General features: G+C 26.9%; 1 protein-coding gene across 1 annotated transcript; it reads left to right on the plus strand.

The window, feature by feature from the left end:
- Nucleotides 1-2,069: 2,069 nt before the first annotated feature.
- LOC107437718 (ubiquitin conjugating enzyme E2H) lies at nucleotides 2,070-23,481 on the plus strand. The gene is made up of 7 exons (XM_016049805.3): nucleotides 2,070-2,342; nucleotides 3,377-3,453; nucleotides 5,915-5,989; nucleotides 8,370-8,409; nucleotides 10,687-10,739; nucleotides 18,277-18,405; nucleotides 22,403-23,481. The coding sequence occupies exons 1-7, from the start codon at nucleotides 2,290-2,292 to the stop codon at nucleotides 22,519-22,521; spliced, it is 546 nt and encodes a 181-aa protein (XP_015905291.1). The 5' UTR covers nucleotides 2,070-2,289; the 3' UTR covers nucleotides 22,522-23,481.
- The last annotated feature ends 461 nt before the right edge of the window (nucleotides 23,482-23,942 follow it).

Below are 23,942 nucleotides of genomic sequence, written 5' to 3' on the forward strand. Positions count from 1 at the left end.
ATATTTCACGAATATCAGACTTGATTACAGGTGGATAAGTCGACCCCTTGATTTTGGAAAAAAAGGAAGGAAAATCCAAGCATTTTTTGAAATCATGTGAACTTTAATTTATATTTTCAAAGAAATGCTCTACTGTTACGTGCGTTTCATCAAATTATGCAAAAAAGAGAGAAAAAAAATCTTGTGAAAATTCTCTTATACATGCTATTATAATACATACTGTAATACTGTAAAGTTTTTGATCAAATCCAGTAAAATGAAAATCGAAGGGGAAATTGAACCAGCGAATGTAAAAAAATCTTACTTAAAAAAAAAAAAAAAAAATCCAAGCATTTTTTTTTATTTTTGTGAATTTCAATTTATATTTTTAGAGAAATGCTCTACTGTTGCATGCGTTTCGTCAAATTATTCAAAAAAATAAAAAAGTATGTTTTGAAAATTTTATGATTTTGTTACACTATAATATCGGTATCTCGAGACATAGTATGGTACTGTACAAATTCGCCGCCTAAAAGCATTAGATTAAAAGGTGTTTATGTATCCTTAGTATCCTGTAATTAAGTTTAAAAAATAAGGATAATCTGATTCACCGTAATGACATATTAAGGTTCCAGTGAATTCGAACTACATTATGGTTTGTCTTTATCTAGTATTTGATGTTTTTAACTGCGTAATTTGTGTCAAGTCCCAATCACTTTTTTCCCCCAAAATTATATTTTGACATATTTTTATTCAACAATCAATAAATAATTTTAAAGCAAAAAAAAAAAAAAAAAAAAANAAAAAAAAAAAAAAAAAAAAAAAAAAAAAAAAAAAAAAAAAAAAAAAAAAAATTATAATAATAAAAAAAAAATCTTAATTTTTAAATAATAATAAAAATAAATAAACAAAAGAAATGTTAATAAAAAAAACCAGAAATTTATTAGTAAATAAAACATTTTCCATGTTTTTTAAAAATACATTAAAGCGTAAAAACGTTTATTTATGTATTTTTTAAAACTACCTTATTTACCATTATATTAAAATAAATTAATGAATTATATAATGGCGTTCATAATTAATTTTAAAATATCTTTATTCCGTGCGAAAACATAATAAATAAAATTATTTAAAATTTGTCAGTTTTCAAAAATAAATGGCGAAAGTTTTTAACAATAAAATAATAATATAAATTAAATTAAATTTTTTGACTACACATGTTTTTTTCTGGGAAAAAAATATTTTAATCAATTATTCAGAAATTTTCATAAATTTCAACAAACATAATTGTTTAAGTAATGTGAATGTTTAGAAAATTCTGTTATTACGTGAAGAATATTTTTCTAAAATTAATTGTTATTACTCTGTTATTTATTTATTTTTTACATTAATATGATTTCATAGTGTAAGGGGTTGTGTTCTTCTTCTTTTGATTACTTTTATTTTAATCCACTCTAATAAAACTTTTAACGCATGCAATGTTTTGAAATGGATTGTAATTTTTACAATAATCCTCTTTTACACCTTATCCAAGTATCATTTTTATTTAATGGTCGATGACGTTTGCATATTTACTGACGTCACTTTATTCTTATACTTTTTCACAAACATCATGATTCATAAAAAGAAATGCTCTTTTCGAAAAATTTCGCGAATTAATTGCAAACAAAAAGATAGCATTTCCAAAACTTGTCATTTTTAGAAACAGTCATGGATTGCATGTATTGTTTACGCTTGTCAGATGATTGGGCGGAGCTTCAAAGAAAAGCAAAAAAGAAAGGAAGGAAGAGGCGGGGTTTGACACTTTATTAATTAAGTAATGAATTATTTCTCAAAATAAATTATTTTATACCTGTTAAAAATGCCTTACTGATTAAAAATCTTTCTAAATTTGTATGGTTGTAACATCACGTCACCTATATTATTATTTATTAGACATGATTTGTCCTGCTTATACATAGCGAATGAAAAATAGGATTTTTTATTTCTCGTATTTCATGGGCAGTTAACAACAATTTCTTAATTTTTAGGCTTTTAAAGATATTAATAATATACATCGTTCTTGGTTCGTTATTACATTTAAAAAAAGTAAAAACACAGTGTCAAAACAAAACAAGCGTCACATGATAGGTGACGTCAAAAGATAGTTGCTAAGCTGTTTGCATTGAAGGTGAAGGAAGGTTTGTGATGCGAGGTTGCATATCGTTGGAAAGTTCTTGTACGAACGAGTCTCGTGTTGAATTTTGAGAAATTACTGTATATTCCAGCTGGTATCAAAAAGATCAAACGCATAACTAAGTTGAACAAAAGATGTCTTCTCCAAGCGCTGGAAAGCGACGAATGGATACGGATGTTATTAAACTGTATCCTTTCTCTGAGAAATCTTAATCTGGTACCCCCCTGCGACGAATTTAGGGCCTTGTTTTGGTTGCAGTCACTTTTGTTTAGATTGAAGTATATTAAAAATTATGATGTAATTGTAAGCCTAAGTAGGCCTAAAGTCTCTACGTTGAAAATAAAATTGACAATAATGTCACTTTCCGATGGTTCAATTAATTGCATTGCAATTTTATGTGCGTTGCAGCTTAAAAACAAAAGAAGTAATCAATCTAAAATACGAAAAGCATTTCAGATTGGCACTGCATTTGACACTTTATTTAGAATTTTTTTAAATAGGTAAATAAAAAATCGATCAATAAGCTAATCGAATAATCTAAAACCTGTTTGACAAGTAATTTGACGATATAAATGTTTATTTTAAAAACAAAATAGGCGAAGCTGTGTTATTTTTTGTATCTAATTATAGATTATTGTATTATGATAATCTAAAATGCATTTTAAACATTTCTGAAATTTTCTGTTTTAATGCTAATCCTAGTAAGAAAATGTTTTAAAATTTAATTTATAATTCTAGAATCATTGAAAATATTAAAAGCAATAAGAAAAGTAAGCGATAAATTTAGTTTGTATGATTTTATTTGTTAAGTCCAAAGAAACCAAGGTAATGCATATATATTCTTTTAAAATCGATATTTTTGATAACAAAGTAAAAATTCTTAAGAATTGTAAAATGTGTTTTTGAATGATAAATGTTTTATTTTTTTACAACTTGTTCTTTTTTAATTACTGTGCATCCTTTGTTTTATTAAATTATCGATCGACTTCACGAGTATTAATTTTTAAAATGCAGTCATATATAAACAAATTTGTTTACATTATGCTGTAGTCTTAACTTTTCTCATATGTATGCTTTTTTGTTTTGTTTATATAGGCATTTACAACTTTGGTTATTTATATCTGAAGTCAATTATCAAACTGTTAATTAAATGTATAGTTTTGGAAGCCACATAATTTAGAATATAAACCATATTTAATAATACTTAACCATATTATCTAGCATAGAAAGCAAACATGAAGTCACAATTTTAGGTGGATTAAATGAATTTTGTGTCAAGTTCTATGGCCCAAAAGGAAGTAAGGAATATTTATATATTTGTTCAACAAAATAATCCTATAGTGAATGTATATAAACTAAATGCTTACATTAAAGTTGTATGTTTTAATCTTTCATATTTAAGAAAGCAATGAAAAATCAATATGGTCTGATGAGTTAAAAATATAAAATATTCTAATACTTTTTGTTCATTATATTTTCTTTCATTTATTCACTTTTTTTAATATCTAAAACTTTTGTTTGCCATAAAGAAATTTATTTATGTTTATTGGTTCATTGATTTAAATTTTATTTTGTATTTTTCTTTCAATTTAGCTACATCATTATTGCCATAAACTATGAAATACTTATGACTTATATACTTATATACTTGACTTATTTACTAATTATCTTTTTCTGAAACTGGGATGATAAATTTAGATTTTTAATATAACTATTAGTAAAACAAGTACATAGTATTTGAATTAGTTTGGGAAGAAATGTATGCCAAAAAGAATTAAACATTTAAAGATTTAATTTAAATTAACCCAATAAACTGTATATGTATAAGATAAACTGTATATGTTTAAGATAAACTGTATATGTATAAGATGTAAAGCTTCATGAGTTAAAAAAATCTATAACATGACTGTATTCTGAAAATGTTCAAGTCATAATCAAGAAGTGTAAAATTATCTGTGATAATGTTTATATACATTATGTTTAAAGTCATCATTTTAAGCCATATATTTTTATAAAGGTTGATCTTCTAGCCATTTTAAGAAGAAAAAAAATCTATATCTGATTCACATTTTTTAATTAGTGCTGTACTTTAAATAATCTTTAACAAAGAGAAATTGGATATACATATTTCCATGCATGTACTTTTGACTACCAACTGAAACTACCAAGCATAACTGCTTGGTTACTGTATTTAAGATGAATTTAAAAAAATACATGGATTAATATAGTGATTCACCTGGAAGTGGCTAGAAGTTTTACCTTTCGAGTTGCAGTGAGTATAAGTTGCTACTTTGAGTTAGTTATTCAAATCTAATGTTCACTTGTAATATTTTTTTATATTCTTCACTTGCAGGGTTGTTTTTGCATCGGTACTACCTGTTTGTGTCAAAATACCAAAAGGTTTTTTACTTGTAAAAATTTTATAAAATGTAATAGTTTACTAGAGGTTACTACAAGTTGTGTACCCTTTGAGTTGATTCCCTTTGGCAATATTTTTTTAGTTTTTACCAAAATTTGGCAACTTCTCTTGTGCCTTATGTGAAAAAATCACACATATTTATTCACTGAGATTGTTCATTGCATTTCAAGAAAAAGGAAATAAAGATCAAGTGTTTAAATTGAAGTTGTATAAAGTTAGAAGAAGTGTATAAATGGAAAACAATATTTTGCATGAACTTAACAAATAATTAAGTGGTACTTGCTCTTTTGGCAAAAACAACATATTTGCCATTGTGTTATGAAAAAGAAAATTTTTAATCTTTTAATATTTTACAAAGCTTTAAAATAGGCAAAAGAGACTGGTAAAATGTGTACTCAGCACTTGAGATCAATCAAAAAATAATAATTTGGGTCTCACAGAAGCAAAAGTTTTTGATGTTCTTGTGATAGTTAAACATGGTAAATGTCATAGTGCTATTTACCAAGTAATAACCATATTGCTGATTATTGAACTTACATCTTTGATTTATGTCATCAAAAAGCCAAAAATTCAGATAGTCTGATGAAAATAGAATGAAATTTGATTATTGGTCAAGATTAGAAGCTTTTGGAAGCTCTAGGTCTAATGCTTAATTTATCTGATTGTTGATGCTAATGATTTATTTGATAGTTTGTCTGTTTAGGTGTCTCTTGAACAGAAATACAGACATTCCGTTAAATTTAACAATTCAATAATTTTTTAAGAAAAATCTTTTTTAAAAAAATTACCTTAAAATTCTTACAAAAGCTTAAAAGGGCTAATCGCTTTCAATAATTTTGAGAGGTGATTTAATTATGCCAGTTTCTGTACTTCCATGGGAATTTAAAAAAAAATATATATGAACCAAGTAACCGATCTGTTTTCCGGGTCCTGGATAAAGCTTTTCAAAATCTCTTCTTAGCTTCATTAACAATGCATTAGTAATGAATGCATTTAGAAAATTTAATGTGTTAGTGTCTTACAATGGCAATAATAAACATTTTCTTTCTCTGAAAAAGTAAAATCTTTAAATGTTGTTACTTACAGGCACAATATAATTAACATATCATTATCCTTCTTAATAGTTCAAAAACTTTCACTAATTTTGATGCAGAAAGTTTTGTCTAATACTAAGCTAATGGATAAGTACAAAATTGTAGATTGTTACATACTTGCAAAAACTAATTTATAATTTTTGCTATTTTAGGCACTGGCTATATTTAATATTTTTAAAGTTGTACATATACAAGTTAAACTTGCATTGAAACCTCATTTTTGTTTTAAACTATCTTTTTTTCCAGCACCATATGAAGGGGGTGTATGGAAAGTAAGAGTTGATTTGCCAGAGAAGTATCCATTCAAGTCTCCATCAATTGGTAAATTATATTACAGTTATATAGTATTTAATCATATAATATTTAATAGTATGTTTAATTTTAATTTTATCTTTTTTTTCTCCATCTAAACAATAGGTTCTAATTTTTAGCCAAAATTTTAAATTTACATGATGTTCATTTTGAATTAACAATGTTTATTAATTATTCATTAATGTGGGATGCAAAAAGAGTTAGGATTTAATGCTAAGAAAAGCAAATTGATTTTGCACATTCTTCTTTGTCGGCACAACAGCCCCTTGCAGGCCTTGGCTAGCTCAACAGCTGACAAATGGCAGCGCCTCCTATCCGTGGCAACTCTCTTCCAATATCTAATCTTTTGGGTTTTCAGGTCAGTTTGAATGTCGTTGATTCTCATGGAGCTCTTTTCAGGGCTTCTCCATGTAGGGCCCATCCACCGCAGCCTATTACTTCATATTATTTGTGTAATTTGGGTCTGGTTATAGAGTTGGTAGAGCTTGAAGTTACATCTGGTTAGCCAGCATCCCCTTTCTTGAATTGTGCCAAAGATGGGCTCTGAGGATCTTTCTTTCAAAGGTGTCCAGTGACCCCTGTATATCTGAATTTAGGGTCCAAGTTTTGATTCCATAAAGCAGTACAGGAAGTATGAGTGTCTTATGGAGTTTTAACTTTGTTTTTCGGCTGAGAAAGTTCGATCTTAATTGTCTCCTCAGTCCAACGAAACACTTGTTAGCCATTTTGACTCTATTGTTGATTTCTGCTCTAAGTATGGATTGTTAACAACAGTGCCAAGGTATTTGAATTCATTAACCCTTACAAAGGTATAACTATTAATACACAAAGGGGCACTGTAATTTACTGTTGAGGACAAAAATTCCATGAATTTCGTCCTATCTTCGTTAATAGAAAGACCTATATTTGTGTCAGCAGCTTCAAGAGTTCGAACCTATTCTAGAGACCTATTCTAGAGAGTGCCTTTTCGGTCTAATCCATTATCCCGGATACATTTCTCCAAAGCAATATATAAAATTGGCAAGCAAGGGAATCACCCTGACTCAAATCTCTTTCAGTTACAAAGGGTTCACAAAGATGGTTTTGAATTTTAATCCTGTATCTCACATTATTGAGTGTATCACCGGTGAGGTTAACAAGCTTCGCAGGTATACCGAGCTCATTCATTGCCTCAAGCAACTTATCCCTCTTGATGCTATCATAGGCAGATTTTGCTCATTGGATCACTAAATAATCAAGTAAGGAAATCATTAACGATGAAGAGCCATGAAAATAACCAATAAAATAATTCCAGTAAATTTTTTAATTAGGTTTCAATATAATTTAATGTAAAAAATTAGTCTGAAAATGTGTTATTCATAATAGTATTATTTGCATTTTTTTTCCAACTATGCAACTAAACATGTAAAGTCATGCCTTCACCAAAGGTAATTCATACTGAAAAGGCAACCTAGATAATTAGTAGGAAACAAGAATGTTTTCTAACTTTGCGAACTGGCACTTGTAAGGCTGAATCTAGGTTTTTACTCTCCCTTTCCTTAAAACACAAAAAATCTTTTTTTCTTATTTAGTTGATTATTTAAATAGCTTTTTTTATGCAGATTTTGGAGTGAGATTCAGCAGTTCTGAGCCACGAGACAGTCGTAGCTCTCTTCCTCCCTTTGAATATAGCTTTGGGTATTAGTAATCCCCAATGTTACACTGTGTTTAATATAAAATTTCAAATTTTATAAATTGTAATTTTTAAAAAAAAATTATTTTTATGCTTGCTTTTTGGTGGCTTTTATTTATTATTTTTTATTGATCTACCTCAGAAAGTATTTGTGACCTGTAAGTTATGAACCACATCTTAAAATTTTTAACTTTCTTTTTTTTTTAAAAAGCTACATAAAATTATCATTAAATGTATAAATTTATTCAAACGAAATAAGCTGTGTCTTAATGGGAAGGTTTTGGTGTCAGTACCTATGTGGAAACAATCTAAAGTATCAAATTCACAATGCTTTAGTTATTTAAAAAGTCAAATATCATTTTTTTTTTAATATCATTAGATATTTTAGAATTAACCGTTAGAAATGTATCATTACTAGAAAATTCAAATTGTGGAAACATCCTAATTTAAGGATAACTTTTTACATTCATATTTATTTTTATGGTAATCTTTGATTTTTAATATTTGTGAACCAATTAATTAAAAATAAGTAATGTAATGTGAAATATTCATTTGAAATGCATTTTGCATATCATTTGAAAATAGTACTCTACATTATTGTGTTTTTGTTTTCTTAATTATTGATTTTTATGTTATAAATAAATTATTATTTGAAATTTGTATGTTCATACCAAATACATTTGAAAGTTCATACCATTTTCCTGTTACTTTTTTTAGGATTCATGAACAAAATATATCATCCCAATATTGATGAAGTGTAAGTATGGCATTTATACTTAATTAGTTTTCACCACAGCTGTCAAATTGGTGTATTAATTTATGTAATGTTTTGTTTTTTCTTCCATTAAATATTGTTTTATCTATTGTATCTATATAAAAAATTTTATTAATTTTTTATCGGCATTTGGTGCTAGTCCCTAACATTATGCTGGTTTACAATTGTAGGGAATGAAATTGGTGAATATAAATTAAATAGCATTTGGGATTAATTTTTAACGTGAGAAGAATCTGAAAACTTTTTTGGACTTAATAGTCTTACTCTGCCTGTTTAAAAAGTAAGCCAAGAAAGTGCTCTCTTCTAATTTCTGTATTGTTATAAGAATCCATTTTAAAACTTTGAAAGATTGGATGTTTGAGGAATGTCTATTGTTACACCCACACACATGCACAAAAAAAGGAAATGAATGAATAAAAGTGTGAAGATTAGAATACAAAAAGGTAATTCATTGTTTTTAATTACCTGTACTATTCTAACAGCTTGGTGTGAATGATAGTTTGTTCATTTTCATCTAGGATAGCATAGTAAATTGAAATGGTTTATTGTTTTACTTCATTATATTATTCCCCTTAATAATGATTTATATGAAAAGCTTATTAGCTTGTTAGGCTGTCAATATATAAATAAATATAGTAAAAAAATATAGTGAAATATAGTATATATATATGGCATATATAAAAATATAGTTAAAAAATGTAAATAAGTATTAAATAATTTAAATGGTTTCCTTTTGTGAGAATTAGTTTCACATGTTTATTTTTTCACGATTTGTGTTGATAGGCATTTTCCAGTAAGTTGTTGCTGTTCTTTAATTATTCTCGTGGCTGTATAAGTAATTTTTGGTTATAGTTAATAAGGGGCATGGGACAACATAAATGGCAAGCCATATTTTTAAATTACTTTGGATGTGCATTTTTAGAGGAAGACTACCACAAGTTCAATTTGGGAAATAATATGCTACTGTTTATTTTGTTATGTAGTTAAAATTCTTAAAAATTTTAAAATTCCTCTGGAAACTCTACTAAGGAATGTCACCTTTGGAAAAAGTTGCTTATTACTTTATTGTGGCATGCAGTTCAATAGCATCATTCACACAGCGTTTACTTTGTTGACTTTTACTGCTGTTCCAAATTACTTTCATTAGAATATTCGTAAAAAGATTTTCTTTCGTAAAGTATTATGGGTTATTTTGTGTCAATCAGCATTTTGATATACAGAACGTACTCTCTATTCAAATTGTTTTTTGTTTAGGGTAATGTCTTAACTTGATGTTTTTTAGGCTTTCATTTATGTTTTAAGTTATCAAAGTTTGTATATTTATTTCATTGTAGTTTATAAATGTCACTTTCTTTTAATAAACTTTCACTCCTTTGTCTCAAAGTGTCATATTTCACCTTACCCCCCCCCTTCTCACATATCATGCTACATTGCACATCATGCAAAATATTGCATAAAATACAGAAAGGTCTTTTCTTTAAATTTTTGCTTTGTGTTTTAACGGCATTTTTAAAGTTAACAATAATGGTTAGATGTGTACTTATTTTGATGACAATGATATAAAAACTGACTATAATTTATTTAATCTGTTGATATTAAATGTTTTAATAAAATTATTTGCTGCCACACTTGTATCATTCTCTCCCTCCTCATTGTCACAGGCGTATCAGAATTTTTTTTACAAGCCCCTCCCTTCCAAGCATGAAATTATTTATGTTAATATTATAATTATTGTTATTATTTTAAATTACTACTTTTTTGATGATTGTGCTCCGGAAAAATCCAGATTTCTAGATTTTTTGCAGTTTTCCGGAATTTTCCGGAAATTTGAGGTCCAGAAGTTTCAAGAAATCATTGATCACTTTTATGTATAAAAATTCTTGCTTATTTTATTTAAAAATATTAGAACTAGAATTTATACTTTGGCATCTCTTTCATTTGTAAATATTTTTATCTGAAATAATAATAAATGTGATTAGAGATAAAAGTAAACTTAGACATAATTATTCATTTAAATTATGCTGCATATAATTTTTTTTAGAATGTCATGTTTTGAAAATATCAATGATTTTATGAAGGCATTAGTTTTTGAAATGCGTTAGTAATGATTTTAGTCAACAAATTTTCAGGATTTTTGAGTTCGATTCACCATTACGCCTGCATGTAGGCCTAGCAAAATGGTTTTATTTAATATTGTTCTTATTTTAGTTTTTAATTTAAATAATTTTAATTTTTTTAATTGTATTTTGGTTATTACAGGTCTGGAACTGTGTGTTTGGATGTCATAAATCAAGCTTGGACTGCATTATATGGTAAGTGATTTGTGACAATATTTTTTAAAATATTTTTCTTTGTATTTTTAATGTCCCTGCCCTTGTTACAGCTTCAAGTTTTTAACTTTACTTTTTGTTTTGTTGGATAATGTATAAGTTATTGTTAATTATGTTGGGAGTCAAGTTTTTTCTTTTTATAAAGGATGAAGAAATTACTTGCTAGAAGTAAAAGTGGAAACTTATTACATATTTTAAAGTTGAGCTTATAAACACTCAATTTATTGGTGAATTTATTGGTTTGTATTTAAATTTCAGTTTTACATCTGTTTATGGAGTAATATTCAATTTTATCTCAAAGAAAATTTAAAGTGATTCAGTGTATGCTGGGTCTATTTTTTGTAAAATGTCATATCATTTGTGCATTCTATAATACTAATTTTTATTCAATGACAGTCTAATCCTTGATAAATTAATCTGGATTTCTGGGAATTATTTCACATTTTGAAATATGACCTTTCTTGTATTCCATTCTTTCCTTAAGTATGGGACTCTTTTACTTTAATTATTACATCTTGCAACACCTGCAGGGTGTGTAGCGTTTTAAAAAGTGCTTAAGGGTGCTTATTTTCGATTTTCGTTTTTTAAAGGCCCTTAAAGGTGCTTTTTTCATTGAGTGTTTTTAAAAAGTGCTTAATTTTCCCTTTTTCAAAATGAGATTTTTCCTTAACTCTGCTAATTTTCTTTTCGAATTATGCAAAAAGTCACAGTTCACATTGTTCTATTCAACGTTTTCACAATTAATTCAGCCCCAATCTATTTCGGCATATTGTCAGTCCGTAGCGTATGAAAACGCCATTAGTTTTACATAATTGAAAATTTAATAATTTTTGACAATTCTCAAAAACAATGCCAAAAGTTTTTATTTATTTTTTGACATGACGGTTAAAACAAGATAAAATCGTCAATTGTCAAAAACTTTCCAACCCTGCCTAGTTATGATATTTTTTTAAGGTGCTTAGCAATATTGTTTGAGTGCTTAAAAGGTGCTTATTTTTTGTTGAATAATTTGGCTATGTACCCTAACCTGTATTTTCTCTTAATTATTACATCTTGCAACACAGTAACTGGTCACACATTTTTTTATAATACTATTGATTTTCAGGGCAACACACTAAGCATTCACCACCTTACTAAATGTGATAAAATTGTAAATTTGGCCAAAAAATTGTGTTTTGAGGAATGATTTTTCTACTAAAAAAAGACGTTCTCCTCGATCTGAAAAAAAAAAAGACGTCAAAGGGAATTTTTCTGAACAAATCCTGTATTTTTTTAATCGATTACCATTATTTTCTTCAGATACATCTCATAACCAATTAGAATTATATTAAGTCCAGATAATGTAAGCAAGAAGAGAGGTTATGTGAGATGAGACAAACTGTCATAAAATACAGACCACCAATATTGTTGCTAAATCACGTGACGAAATTTTTACCTACGGTTTGTGTCAATAAAACAGATTCAGTCGTAGTAAGATGCTTATTGTCATTCAACTTTTTTATTTGCAGAAAATATGTTTTCCGTGACAAAAACAAATTTACAATAATGTGACAATAACATGATCTTGCTTCAGGCAATCAAGGAATATTAATCACACGGGATAAACTTGTAACTAAATAAAGTTGTTGAAGCTTAAAATGATAGAAAATAACATTTAGAAAATTATTATAAAAAAGAAAAAAAAAATCTTAAGAGAACTACAGTAGAAATTTTTGTATCTGAAATCGTCTGGTCATAGATTTAGATAAATCTTTGAGATAAACTTTTACTGAATCTTAAAAAATGAAAAAATATTGTCAATTTTTATCCAATAGTGTGTTATTGGTTAAATTAAATTTAATTAGTTGCAGAATGTTTGACATTATACATGTCATTGATAAAAAAGGAAGAAATAAAAAAAAAGAAAAGAAAACAGACTATAAATGGCACACTTCTTTCCATTTGCAGGGAAAACCTAGCAGGGATTACAATAAAAATAACATTAAGTGAACACTATACCGCTGGAGAAACGCTTAATCGCAAAATCTGTTTTACCTATTTATGTAATTTAAAGTATAGAAAAAAGTGACGAAAAAAGTATAGAATAAATCAAAAGTAAACTATGAAGTATCAAATGCTGAATTTTTTAGGTACCAAAATGCAAGGAAATTATGGTAGGATTCTATAGAAAAGAAATTATTCTATTATTCTTTTTCATTTCGATATTTTGAAGAAAAAAAATCAGCATTTGAAATTTTATGGTTTACCTGGTTACCTTTACTTTTTTACTGGTTATATTACTTTATTTATTTATACTTTAAATTACCAATGTAGGTAAAACAGAATTTGTCGTTTCTGTTTGGTATAACATCCTCTTAAAAAACAAACTTCAAATTCAAACATAAATCAGTTTTATTTGATAAAAATATATTTGACTAAAGGTTATTGTTTTCCTTTTAAGTACCGTGAGCTTTCCCAGATACCACCAGTAATACACATATTGTTCGTTGGGAGCCTCTGATTTAAATGAAACATGAATTTGAGTCTGAGATTTTTTTAGTTCTTTGTACTATATTTAATTGTTAATTAATGATGTGATAATTTTTCCCTTTTGTAGCAAGACTATCTAATGAGGCTAAAAGGTGTAACATTTAAGGTTAATAACATTCAGAATTTAGTCTGGGTGTTTTTAATACAATGTTACCAGAAAATTATTCTACTTTCTCATTTTTTCCTGAATGAAAATTGGGATTTTCAGTGGGAAATAACTAGTTAACTTTAAGTAAGTGCAAATATTTGTTTTGATTTTAATAAAAGAAATTTTTTCATGAACTATTACCCAAGGAGCTTCAGATATTATCTTACACCAGGGTTGTTAAATTAAATTGCTAAATATGATTTCCTTTCTGAATCTGGGTTAAAATTATTTTAAAATTTTTTTTGAAATGCTGTTAAAATTATAAGTTCTATGTTAAGTCTTTAAATTTGTATGCTTGTTTTTGCATATGGTTTACCCACATATGAAATTATAGTTTTATTAATTTTAGAAATCTCAATCTGCAATACACAGTTGATAAAGCCAGCGCATTTAATTTTAGATTTTTTGCAGCTTTAAGTTTACTTGTTCGATAGTCAATATATGTTTAACTATGTTTTTTCTCCCTCAGTAATTGTCTGACAATAAAATTAAACATGTATATTTTTTGTAAAATTCTGAAAAGGAGGCTGAAAAAATAAATATTTTGTTATTTTAATTTTCTCCTTAAAAAAATGTTTAGTATTTTTATTTTTAGTTAGTTTTATTTCTAAGCATTTATCTTGAAATATGTTCCGATGGCATTTACATCATGCATGAAAATTTCTATCTTCAGTTCAATCTTCATGATAATTGGAATCTTTGATGGGACTGACCAAAAAACTTAGATCTATCGAAAATTATACTAGACTGTAAATTAGTTTTAATCTTTTTTTTAAAAAAAATTGTTGTTCTGGAAGCATGTTTATATTGTTTTAGCATGTAGATTTTTAAAAAGTTTATTTTTGGTTTTCGTTTTTAAAAGTCCTTAAAGGTGCTGATTTTTGATAGTTTGTAAAAAAATACTTTATTTTCTTTTTTCTAAAAGGAAATGTTTTTCTTTGCTATGACAATTGTTACTATGAATAGTGCAAAAAGAGTGGTTATCACAGTTGTGAAGTGCTTATTGTTTTACATGTTGAATGAACAACTCGAGGGCTTAATAAATTTGCTTGTACACTGAGCCAGTTTTTTTAAAAAAAGAATCCCGTAGTCTCGGCATAATCAAAAGAATCCTGTAGTCTCGGCATAATCAAAAGAATCCTGTAATCATAGGCGTTCATCTCGTTGAATTTTGTGAGAAACTCTTTACTTCAGGCATTGTCTCTCGCCCTTTAAAATCGAATAGAATATCTCTCGAATTTCTTAACATCAAAATAAAAGTTTGTTTTCTTTTCCTAATTATTTCTTCGTTGATGAAGAGTTATACCTCATAGGAAAGCCCATCACATTATTGCACTGTTCTGTTTTTAGATAAGTACCACAATCTTTAAACTCTAATTGCAGATCGATCGTTCAGTATTTAAATATTTTCATGCGGGTCAAGAGCAGTAAAAAAAACACAGCTTCATCACTTCAAAATTTTAGTCTCCCTTTTATTCATTTGATTTAATTAGGATAAAAATTTATTACATTATTATAATAGATGGAGGTTGTGTCTGAGAGACCATCCACTTTTGTATTAAGTATTTTGAGCTTTTTATTGTAGTGATATTTTTCTGGATTTGTTTAAATTTTCAGCACTTCAGTGTTATTTTATGGAAATTTTTTTTTTATAAATTCAAAACTTATTAGAGGCAAGATTTTAAAAAAAGTATGATTTTAGGAATCACTTCAATTTTTTAATGTTTAGAAAATGTAGTAGGAAATTTTATGTGATTCATATTTGTCAGAAAAAATAGTAATCTTTTTATTATTTGATTTAAAAATGTTTGAAACTGGCAATTTAATCTTGCATATATTAAATAGGGGACTGTATAATAATTTACTTCTAACAAAAATATTTTGCTGCATTGCTCACTGAATTTTCATTTTAAAATTATTGAAATTATTTTTATTTGATTTAATAATGCATTGAACTAAATTACAGATTGTAAGAAGAATTTAATTGGTGTCATTCACTAATCTTCATTTATAATATGAATTCATTTAGGTTATCTTAGTTCGCTTACTTTCTACAAGTCTTTAACAATTCCTTAAGATCAAAAATATTAGTGTTATAAATGCTTTTATTTAGTATACACCAATAAAATTTTTTTATTTAGTTCTGAAAAATACATCCAATAACTTTTTTGAAATTTAAGTATCTAACTGTAATTTTAAGATAAAATTACTGTTTTTTTCAAGTAATTATTAGTCTAATGAAAATAATAAAATATAATAAAAACTCAACATTAAATATATTTTTAAAATTTAGCATAAAAGGTTTTTTTGGTGGCAAATAAAATTAAGAATAATTTACTTATCATGATTTAGTAAAAAATGTCCCTGAAATATGCAATTTATAAGAAAAACTTTCATTTAATGTGGAATGCGGGAAAAAATTTATTGTTGTTCTATTTTTTAAAAGTGCTTACAAATATTAGAGCGCTTAAAATGTGCTTATTTTTTGTTGAAAAATTTGTTAACACACCCTGTTTAACTGTTTTCTTTATCAGTGTATTTCTTTTAATTTTTAGCTTAGATATCTTTAGTAGTATATACTTATTTCTCACAAATTCTGAATTTCAATAGTCCAATACTGGTACTGTCAATGCTAACAATGCAGATTACCAAAAATGTCAACTTATATGCTCATATGTTTAGAGTCCCTTTCTCATATGCTGAAACAATTTGTTTTGACTCTTAGAATTGTCGCTGTTTTGGTTATTGCAAGAGTTTAATTGTTGCTTGAAATTGTTTCCTCTAATTATTTTTATAATTAGAGGATTATTTTTTATAATTAATCTAATTTTTTGATAGATGGATAATTTTTTTTTCCAGTTTTGAAAGATATTAATTTAAAAAAAAATATGTAAAAAGAGTACTGATAATATGATTTAAAAAATAATGATAGGAAATAAAAATTGAATTAAAATAATGCTTTATAACATTTCAGTTATTGTGTTTTGAATTATTATATCAAGTAAAATTATTGAAATTGACCATATGCAGTTGAATAGGATTTCTTATAACAGTAAATAATTTTTGAGATCTATATAAATTTTTTACTCAGCTTTGCAAATTTTTGAGAATTGCAGTTCTATAAATGTGGGTTTTATGAATGATTCTTTTTTGTCATTTTGGAGATTGAAAAATAAACTTAATATTTCGAATTCTATATCCAGTAATGGTTCTTTAATTTTTCAAATATAATAATAAAATAGATTGAGTTTGACTAAAGACCGTATTTTAAATGGATTTCTGAAATTTGTTTCTCTTGAAATGAAAGATATTTTTATTAAATGTTATTTTATTGAAGAATCTTGCTTATATTTCTCAGCTGGAAGGAGGTGGAGTAAATATTCTTCTGAGAAACTATAGGGGTTATGGGGTTTCTTTTGTTTCAAGTTACATAATTTTTACTAATGGGGGGCTTTGGTCACTTTTCTTGTTTTTTTTTTTAAATGTTAGAGTTTCTTTTTTTGTATTTGGATCACGATTGAATAGTTTTTAAATATTATTAAAAAGTAAAATTTTTATTTGCATTTGTTTATATATATATTTTTTTTTTAAAAAAATTTCTTTTAAATGATTGACACAATTTCTTTTCTTGTTTTCAGTATTTAGGTTCTTTTTTGTCTTTAGTTTGTTTAGCTATTATTAGCTTTACTTAGACTGAAGCATATTTATCCATATCTGATTATATCTTTTACGGGGTCACAGTAGCCAAAAAAATGACCAAAATATCTATATTTTTTTATTGTTTGCAGTAAAACTTCAAACTATTTCTCAAATGCACTGAAAAAAAAAAAAAAACCGTCTCTCTATCTACATTTTTTAAAAAAGTTATGAATGGTTTTGGATTGCCCTAAAACAGAAACTTGATCAGTAGACAAACTTTAAAATGCCTTTTCTCATAGATGATGATTTTGTGTTTTAATCTTAATTAAATCCCTTAGGAATTTTTTTCTATTTAAGACAAAGCTTTGAAGTAAACTTTTTTATCTTAAGTATAGTACACTGATTTAAATAGTACACAGAATAATCTTTTTATGAGGTATTACAATTTTCACAGCATGTTATATATATTTTATAGGAATTTTTAACCTTTTTTCTACTTTTTTACAAAATCTGTAAAAAATGTTTTAATTCATATATCAACAAATGAATGCACAAAATTGTTATGAATATTGTAAGCACTAAAAAAAAGTTTTTTTTGAAAATATGTTAAAATAAAAAAGCCTTAGTGATTTAAAAATTTAGAATTTTTCCAATTTTTTTAAAATTTTAAAAATAATAAACAGTTCAACTATTTTTTGAAGATAAATTATTGATTATAAGTTAAATGAGCAAGTAAAGCATCCACAAAATTAATGATTATACCTTTATTTAAAATGTTGCAAGGGTACTGTGACCCCTTAACTTTGTTTATTTTCATAACTAATTTGGTATGAAACAGCATCAACATTTTAATTTTGAAATATTTGTTTCAAGTAGTAACTTCAGTCTGGTGATTAAAAATGCTTTATTGTATTTAACAAGTATGAACTTAGGTTAACAAAATGTGTTTACTAGGCTACATAATTTGACCATTGGAATATTTTTTAAAAAAGTCTTTTTATTCTTATAATTTAACACTTTTTAATTATCACACAGCATTCTATATCAAACTTTGAATTGTTTCAATCTGGGACACTATTGTAAGTTCATATACATAAACTAGATTTTATTTTATGAATTTTCTGTTCTTATTGTATTTGTTGTTATTTTTTTTTTTTTTTAATATTTGTGTCTCCTTTACTAAAGATCAATGTTTTATTTCAGATTTGTCAAATATTTTTGAATCCTTCCTTCCTCAGTTACTAACCTATCCTAACCCGATTGATCCTTTAAATGGCGATGCTGCTGCAATGTATTTACATAAGCCAGAAGAGTACAAGAAAAAAGTTCAAGGTACCTAATGTTTTCATTTGAATATATTAAGGTATATTATTCAATATGCCTTCAACCTCCTTACTAAAAGTTATAGTTGTTTGGTAGTGTAGAATTCTATAAGTAAATTTCATACAACCATGACTTTTTTTTCCACTTTTATTTTTATCTTGATTGAAGGAATGTTCCTAAGTATGTTACATATAAACACAGAGTTGACTAATAAGTAAGAATATTATTTTTTAGAGATCTCTCTAAAAATAAAAAAGGGGCAGGAGGATTTTTCAAAAACAAAGACACCTTCAGTTTTGAATTGCCCTAATCATGCTAATTAATTATATCTAGCTAGATTCATGCCTTTCAAAATAGAATTAAAAATACTCAAATAAATGTGAGAAATATTTTATATTAAGTTAGCTTAAAAATAATTTTAAGTAGTTATGATTATATGAATTTCCTTTTTTCTGCTACTGCAATCTTTTTCTTAAAATAAAAACAGCATTTTTTTTCTGAAAAGAAGGGGACAGCATTTTTACAAAAACTGCAAGGACAGTGCATTTATTTCCATGAAAGGGTAGGAAAGGGGCAACACCCTTCTAAAAACACTTAGGGAGAACACTGATTTTTATTACAAATTTTCTCATAATTCGTCAAATATTTGCAATTTATAATGAGTTAATATCTTTCACGTAAAAGTGAAATGAAATGTAATTTGTTATCATGACCACTTAACTTAGTCTCTAAAATCTAATCTGAACTCTAATTTTTTTTTATCACTGATGTCTTTTTGAATCATAAAGTCGAGTATTTTGAACATTTTAGTTTTGGGATATGTAAGCATTTTCTACTTTTTGTTATTTGCTTAAAAATTTTTATATCTGGCAAAAACCATTAAACTAAGAAAAGATTGAAAAATAAAATAGTTGGTCCTTCAGCTGTTATGATGAAACTATTTTCTATCTGTTCTATTCATATGATGGGAACATCAATCAACTATTTCCACCGTATTACAATCACTGTCGTCGGTATCGAAATTTCAAGAGCTAATTTAAATTGATAATCATTTTTAATAATTAGTTTTAAGTGTGTAGAAATTTTAATTTTAGAAGTAATTGTAAAAATTAATAAGATTATTTTTATTCTATTAGTTTTAATTTCATCTTTATTTTGTGCAATATAATTTAAGTATTTTTAAAGTGGGAATAGTGTATGTTTGTAAATTGTGTAGAATATTTGACATTCTACTGCCAAATGTAGACCAAGGTATGGTTTTACCTCAGTTTACATTTGGCATTAGTGTTTTATAAAAATAAAATAAAATAATTGAAGGTTTATATATTTTATCTTCAGTTTTTTATGTATATTTATTGTGTCACATAGGATGATAAAATATTGTTATAATATCTAATAGGAGTAATAAAATTTTATTTTTGAATTAAAACAAAGCAATTAAATTGGATATATTTTAAGCATGTTTGCGGATCACATAAGAAATACACATTGTAATGGTAATTTAATTCCTGTTAAAGCCTTAGGTTGAACATTCTTTTTGGATAAGGGAAGAAAAAAGGTTTGCTTTTCATGTGCCACATACCTGTTTCTACACAATGTTATACAAAAAACTTCTTTGCGAGAAATTTAAATCTTCATTTTTTACTGTTTATGAATTAAATGTTATTACAATTCCAATTATTATATTAATATTTTGTTCTGCATAATTTCTAGTGTGATAAATGTTTCTTTATATTTTAAATATTCTCCTAAAATTCAGATGTAATGCATAAAATTTGACATTTATCACCAGGGTCATGTTAGCAACACCAAAATTCTCAAAATGAGTGCACTGAAAAACATAGTGCAAATAATTGAAACCAATAAATGTACTGAATTTTTTTTCTATTTGTGCCAATCAATATTTTAATTAAAATGAGCAGAATTTTGGTACAATATATTGTACATAGTTAAATTATTCTCCTTAGTGTTTCATCCTTCTTCAAATAGTTATGTGGGAGCTTTTTCACATCCTTTTCAACCCAAAGGATTTGGTATGGTAGGATCAGTGTATGGTATCATTATGTATATATATTGAGTGTTCCTCACACTAATGTATTGACATATTTTGCTTTGGCTATATTAATACAATATTAGAAAGCACTCTTTTTGTAGATATAATTGTGTGAGCTGATGAAGATATATCTATCCTCCCCCCCAAATTTTTATTAACTTTTATTAATTTTTTTAATAATTTTCTTTTCTCATTATTTTGGAATTTTTTTCCATGTTTTCTCTACATTTTGAGTGAGCATATGTATGTATATATATATAATATATATCATTGCTATAATCAAATTTAAAATTTATTTCACAAACTATGTAAATTAGAAAATATCTTTAAATTGAATTTGATATATACAGGGATGAGATTCTTCCGCGGATTCGCGGATTTCCGCTTTTTCTCAGATTTTTCCATTTTTTCCGCTAATTTCCGCTGAAATTGCTATTTGCACAAGTTAAAGTATTTTATGAGGAATTTTCCGCGGAGCGAAATCATTGAAGTCCTCATTCCTTCATCTGAAGTTTCTCTAAAAATCATTTCCTTGGGATAAAACTGGTTGACCTTTATACAGGGATGAGATTTTTTTCGCTTTTGTCTCTCGAATTTCAGCCTTTTTATCAAAAACTCAGATTATCTAAAAGTTTCTTTTTTTTTATTTATTTATAAATATCCCCTTTTTTTAAAAGAAAAAATTCAGTCGTTGAAGTCAAATAATTATATTTATTTACGATTTTCAACGAAAAACAGAAAATTCAAACTACGTCCTAGCTGCTAACCCTTCCGCAATGTTTACTTATATTTGCCTTTTCTCCGATTTCAGGCACAGAAAATAAGATTTTCCGTGTTTTTTATCCGTCAGCGGGATAGCTCGTATTTTCGTAATTTAGACGTCGCTGCTTCTTGTATTCTGGAGTGAAAGCAAACAAAAAAAACGAAAAAAAAATAGAGGTGAAATTGCGTTGAAAATATTTATTTGCTCATTCAATTAGAATTTTTTTCTATTTAAGACAAAGCTNCGATTTTCGTATTTACCTGATTTAAAAGTTGCGCATTGCAATTCTGACTTACGCTTTTTAAATATCGTACATTATGACTCGTATTTACGAGATTTAAAAATCTAATATCGTGTTTTGTATTTTTGAATTTTTAAAATCGCGATTTTATTATCAATCATCGATTTTCGTATTTACCTGATTTAAAAGTTGAACATTGCGATTCTTATTCAAGCCATTTAAATATTGTACATTGCGATTCTTATTTACGAGATTTAAAAAACCAATATCGCGATTTGTATTTACGAGCTTTTAAAACCCTATGTAGCTACCCTATGTACCCTATGTAGCTTAAAATCCAATATCGTGATTCGTTTTTGCCGTTGTAATATCTCGCGATTTTAAAATTATGCATCTTGATCTAAAAATTACGCATCATGATTTGTATGTTCGCATTTTTTAAATTCGATGCAGAGTTTCATATTCACGTGATTTAAAAGCCTCATATCGGGATTTATAATCACATGGTTTACAAGTTTAAAAATCGCACTTTTTTTGTCAAATTTTTGTTTATATATATATATTCTTGGATTTCCTCTTTTTTACTTTCTGACTACTCTCATCCCTGTATATAGAAATGTCTGATTCACCCAAATATTTTACAGCCACTATACAACCAATATTGGCACTATATGGAATTGTCAGATTCACTCCATATTTTGTATTCATTATTAGGCAATATGGGCCCCATAAAGGCCGATATTGGCCCTATGTATGACCAATATTGAAACATCTAGACAACACAATATTGACCCTCCAGTGTATGCTCATATAGGACCCATATGGTGCCAATTTTGAGCCCAAATGGAGCTGTGGTGATATTGTTGCTAATGGCAAATACTATTCTAAACTGAAATGTGAAAACGAATGTCTATCACATATATAACTGATTTTAAATCCTCTCTTCCAGAGTATGTCAAAAAGTACGCAACTGAAGAAGCCCTCAGAGAACAGGAGGAAGATCAGTCGAGCAGTGAAAGCTCTATGAGCGACTTTTCGGATGACGAAACACAAGATATGGAACTATAACAAAGCTAGTATAGGGGAATTGGGGATTAAATAGGGGGGGAGGGATAAAACAAGGGACTACAACAATGAGGGATTGGGGGGATGGGGGGAAAACATTTGCAGAGTTAATCATGTGTAAATTTTTTCATGTTAGATATTGACAGATGCTGCTTTATAATGTTTGCAGCTTATTCTTTTTAGCAGTGTTCCCTAAAAAAATAGCTTAATTTCCTTGTAAATAACAATAGTTTACTGTGGCATTCAATAATATTTCATTTTTGGTGACTTCATAGTTTATAAAGAATTTAATAAAACTGCGCATTTATAGTCATGAGGACACACATATTTTTTATGTAACTTGGGTTATTTTGTTCTAAGAATGAAAATGGTTTTATTTATTTGTTTTAATTAGCACTTTTTAAATATCGAGTGTATTTGTAATTTGTGATTTATCCCCTTTCATGTTAACAAAACTACGCTTTTCATGCTGCAATGACATTCTTTTGTTCTAACTTATTTTTTTGTTGCATATTTTTCATTTTTTCAGTTAAATCTGTCAAATCAGATAAGACAGTAATTAAATGTTATTTTAGATTTTTATGAAGTGGATGTTTTTAAAATTTTATGTTCGTATATATATATTATCCCCACTAGTATATAAATCTATATCTTGTGTTATGTGCCGAAATTCGATGTTGCATTGTGATACAAATTTGAGTATGATTTAATCAATTTTAGCTTTCTTTTTTTTATTTGGAGATATTGATACTGTGAAAGCTTTGTATTGTATAAAGATATGCTTATAGTTAAATGTGTGTTAAAAATCTGTTGTAATTTTGATAGGACTGTTAGGCTATTGAAGAAAAGTATTAGTATATTTCTTCCTGATTAATAATTCGAATAGCTGACTCATATTGTTAAACAGTTTTTTCATCAAATGCAATACATTTAATATTTCTGAATAAAATTTGTTTCTAAAAAGTTGTGTGATTTGAATCATTTTACCTTTTTGAATAAGATGTGTATTTAAACAGTGAATGCTATATTGTATGTTTAGCTATTTATTTCTACTAAACTAGCTTAAATTTCAATTTATTTTTTGTGATTATCATCAAATAATCATTAAATTAGTTTCTTATGTGATCTGTTCTTAGATTGTTAGTTCAAAGTATGTATTTAAATTTAAGAGTGGCTTAGTCAGAATAATTTGGTAAATAACACTGAAGTTAAATACTTTTCTTAATGTGTCCACAAAACTTTTTTCATTTTATTTTTCAAACTGGACATATGGATTTCATTGCTTTCATTGCACATGCCATTGCTTTCATCCTCTTTGCTAAATCTTGCAGTTTGGTTTCGATAAATATGTTAGCTTTTAACCCACGTCAAAGTACTATGACTTGACCTCAACCCATTTATAGGATGAGTATAACTACACACAT

This window comes from Parasteatoda tepidariorum, chromosome 10 (genome assembly GCF_043381705.1).
Source record: "Parasteatoda tepidariorum isolate YZ-2023 chromosome 10, CAS_Ptep_4.0, whole genome shotgun sequence".
In the NCBI taxonomy this organism is placed as follows: domain Eukaryota; kingdom Metazoa; phylum Arthropoda; class Arachnida; order Araneae; family Theridiidae; genus Parasteatoda; species Parasteatoda tepidariorum.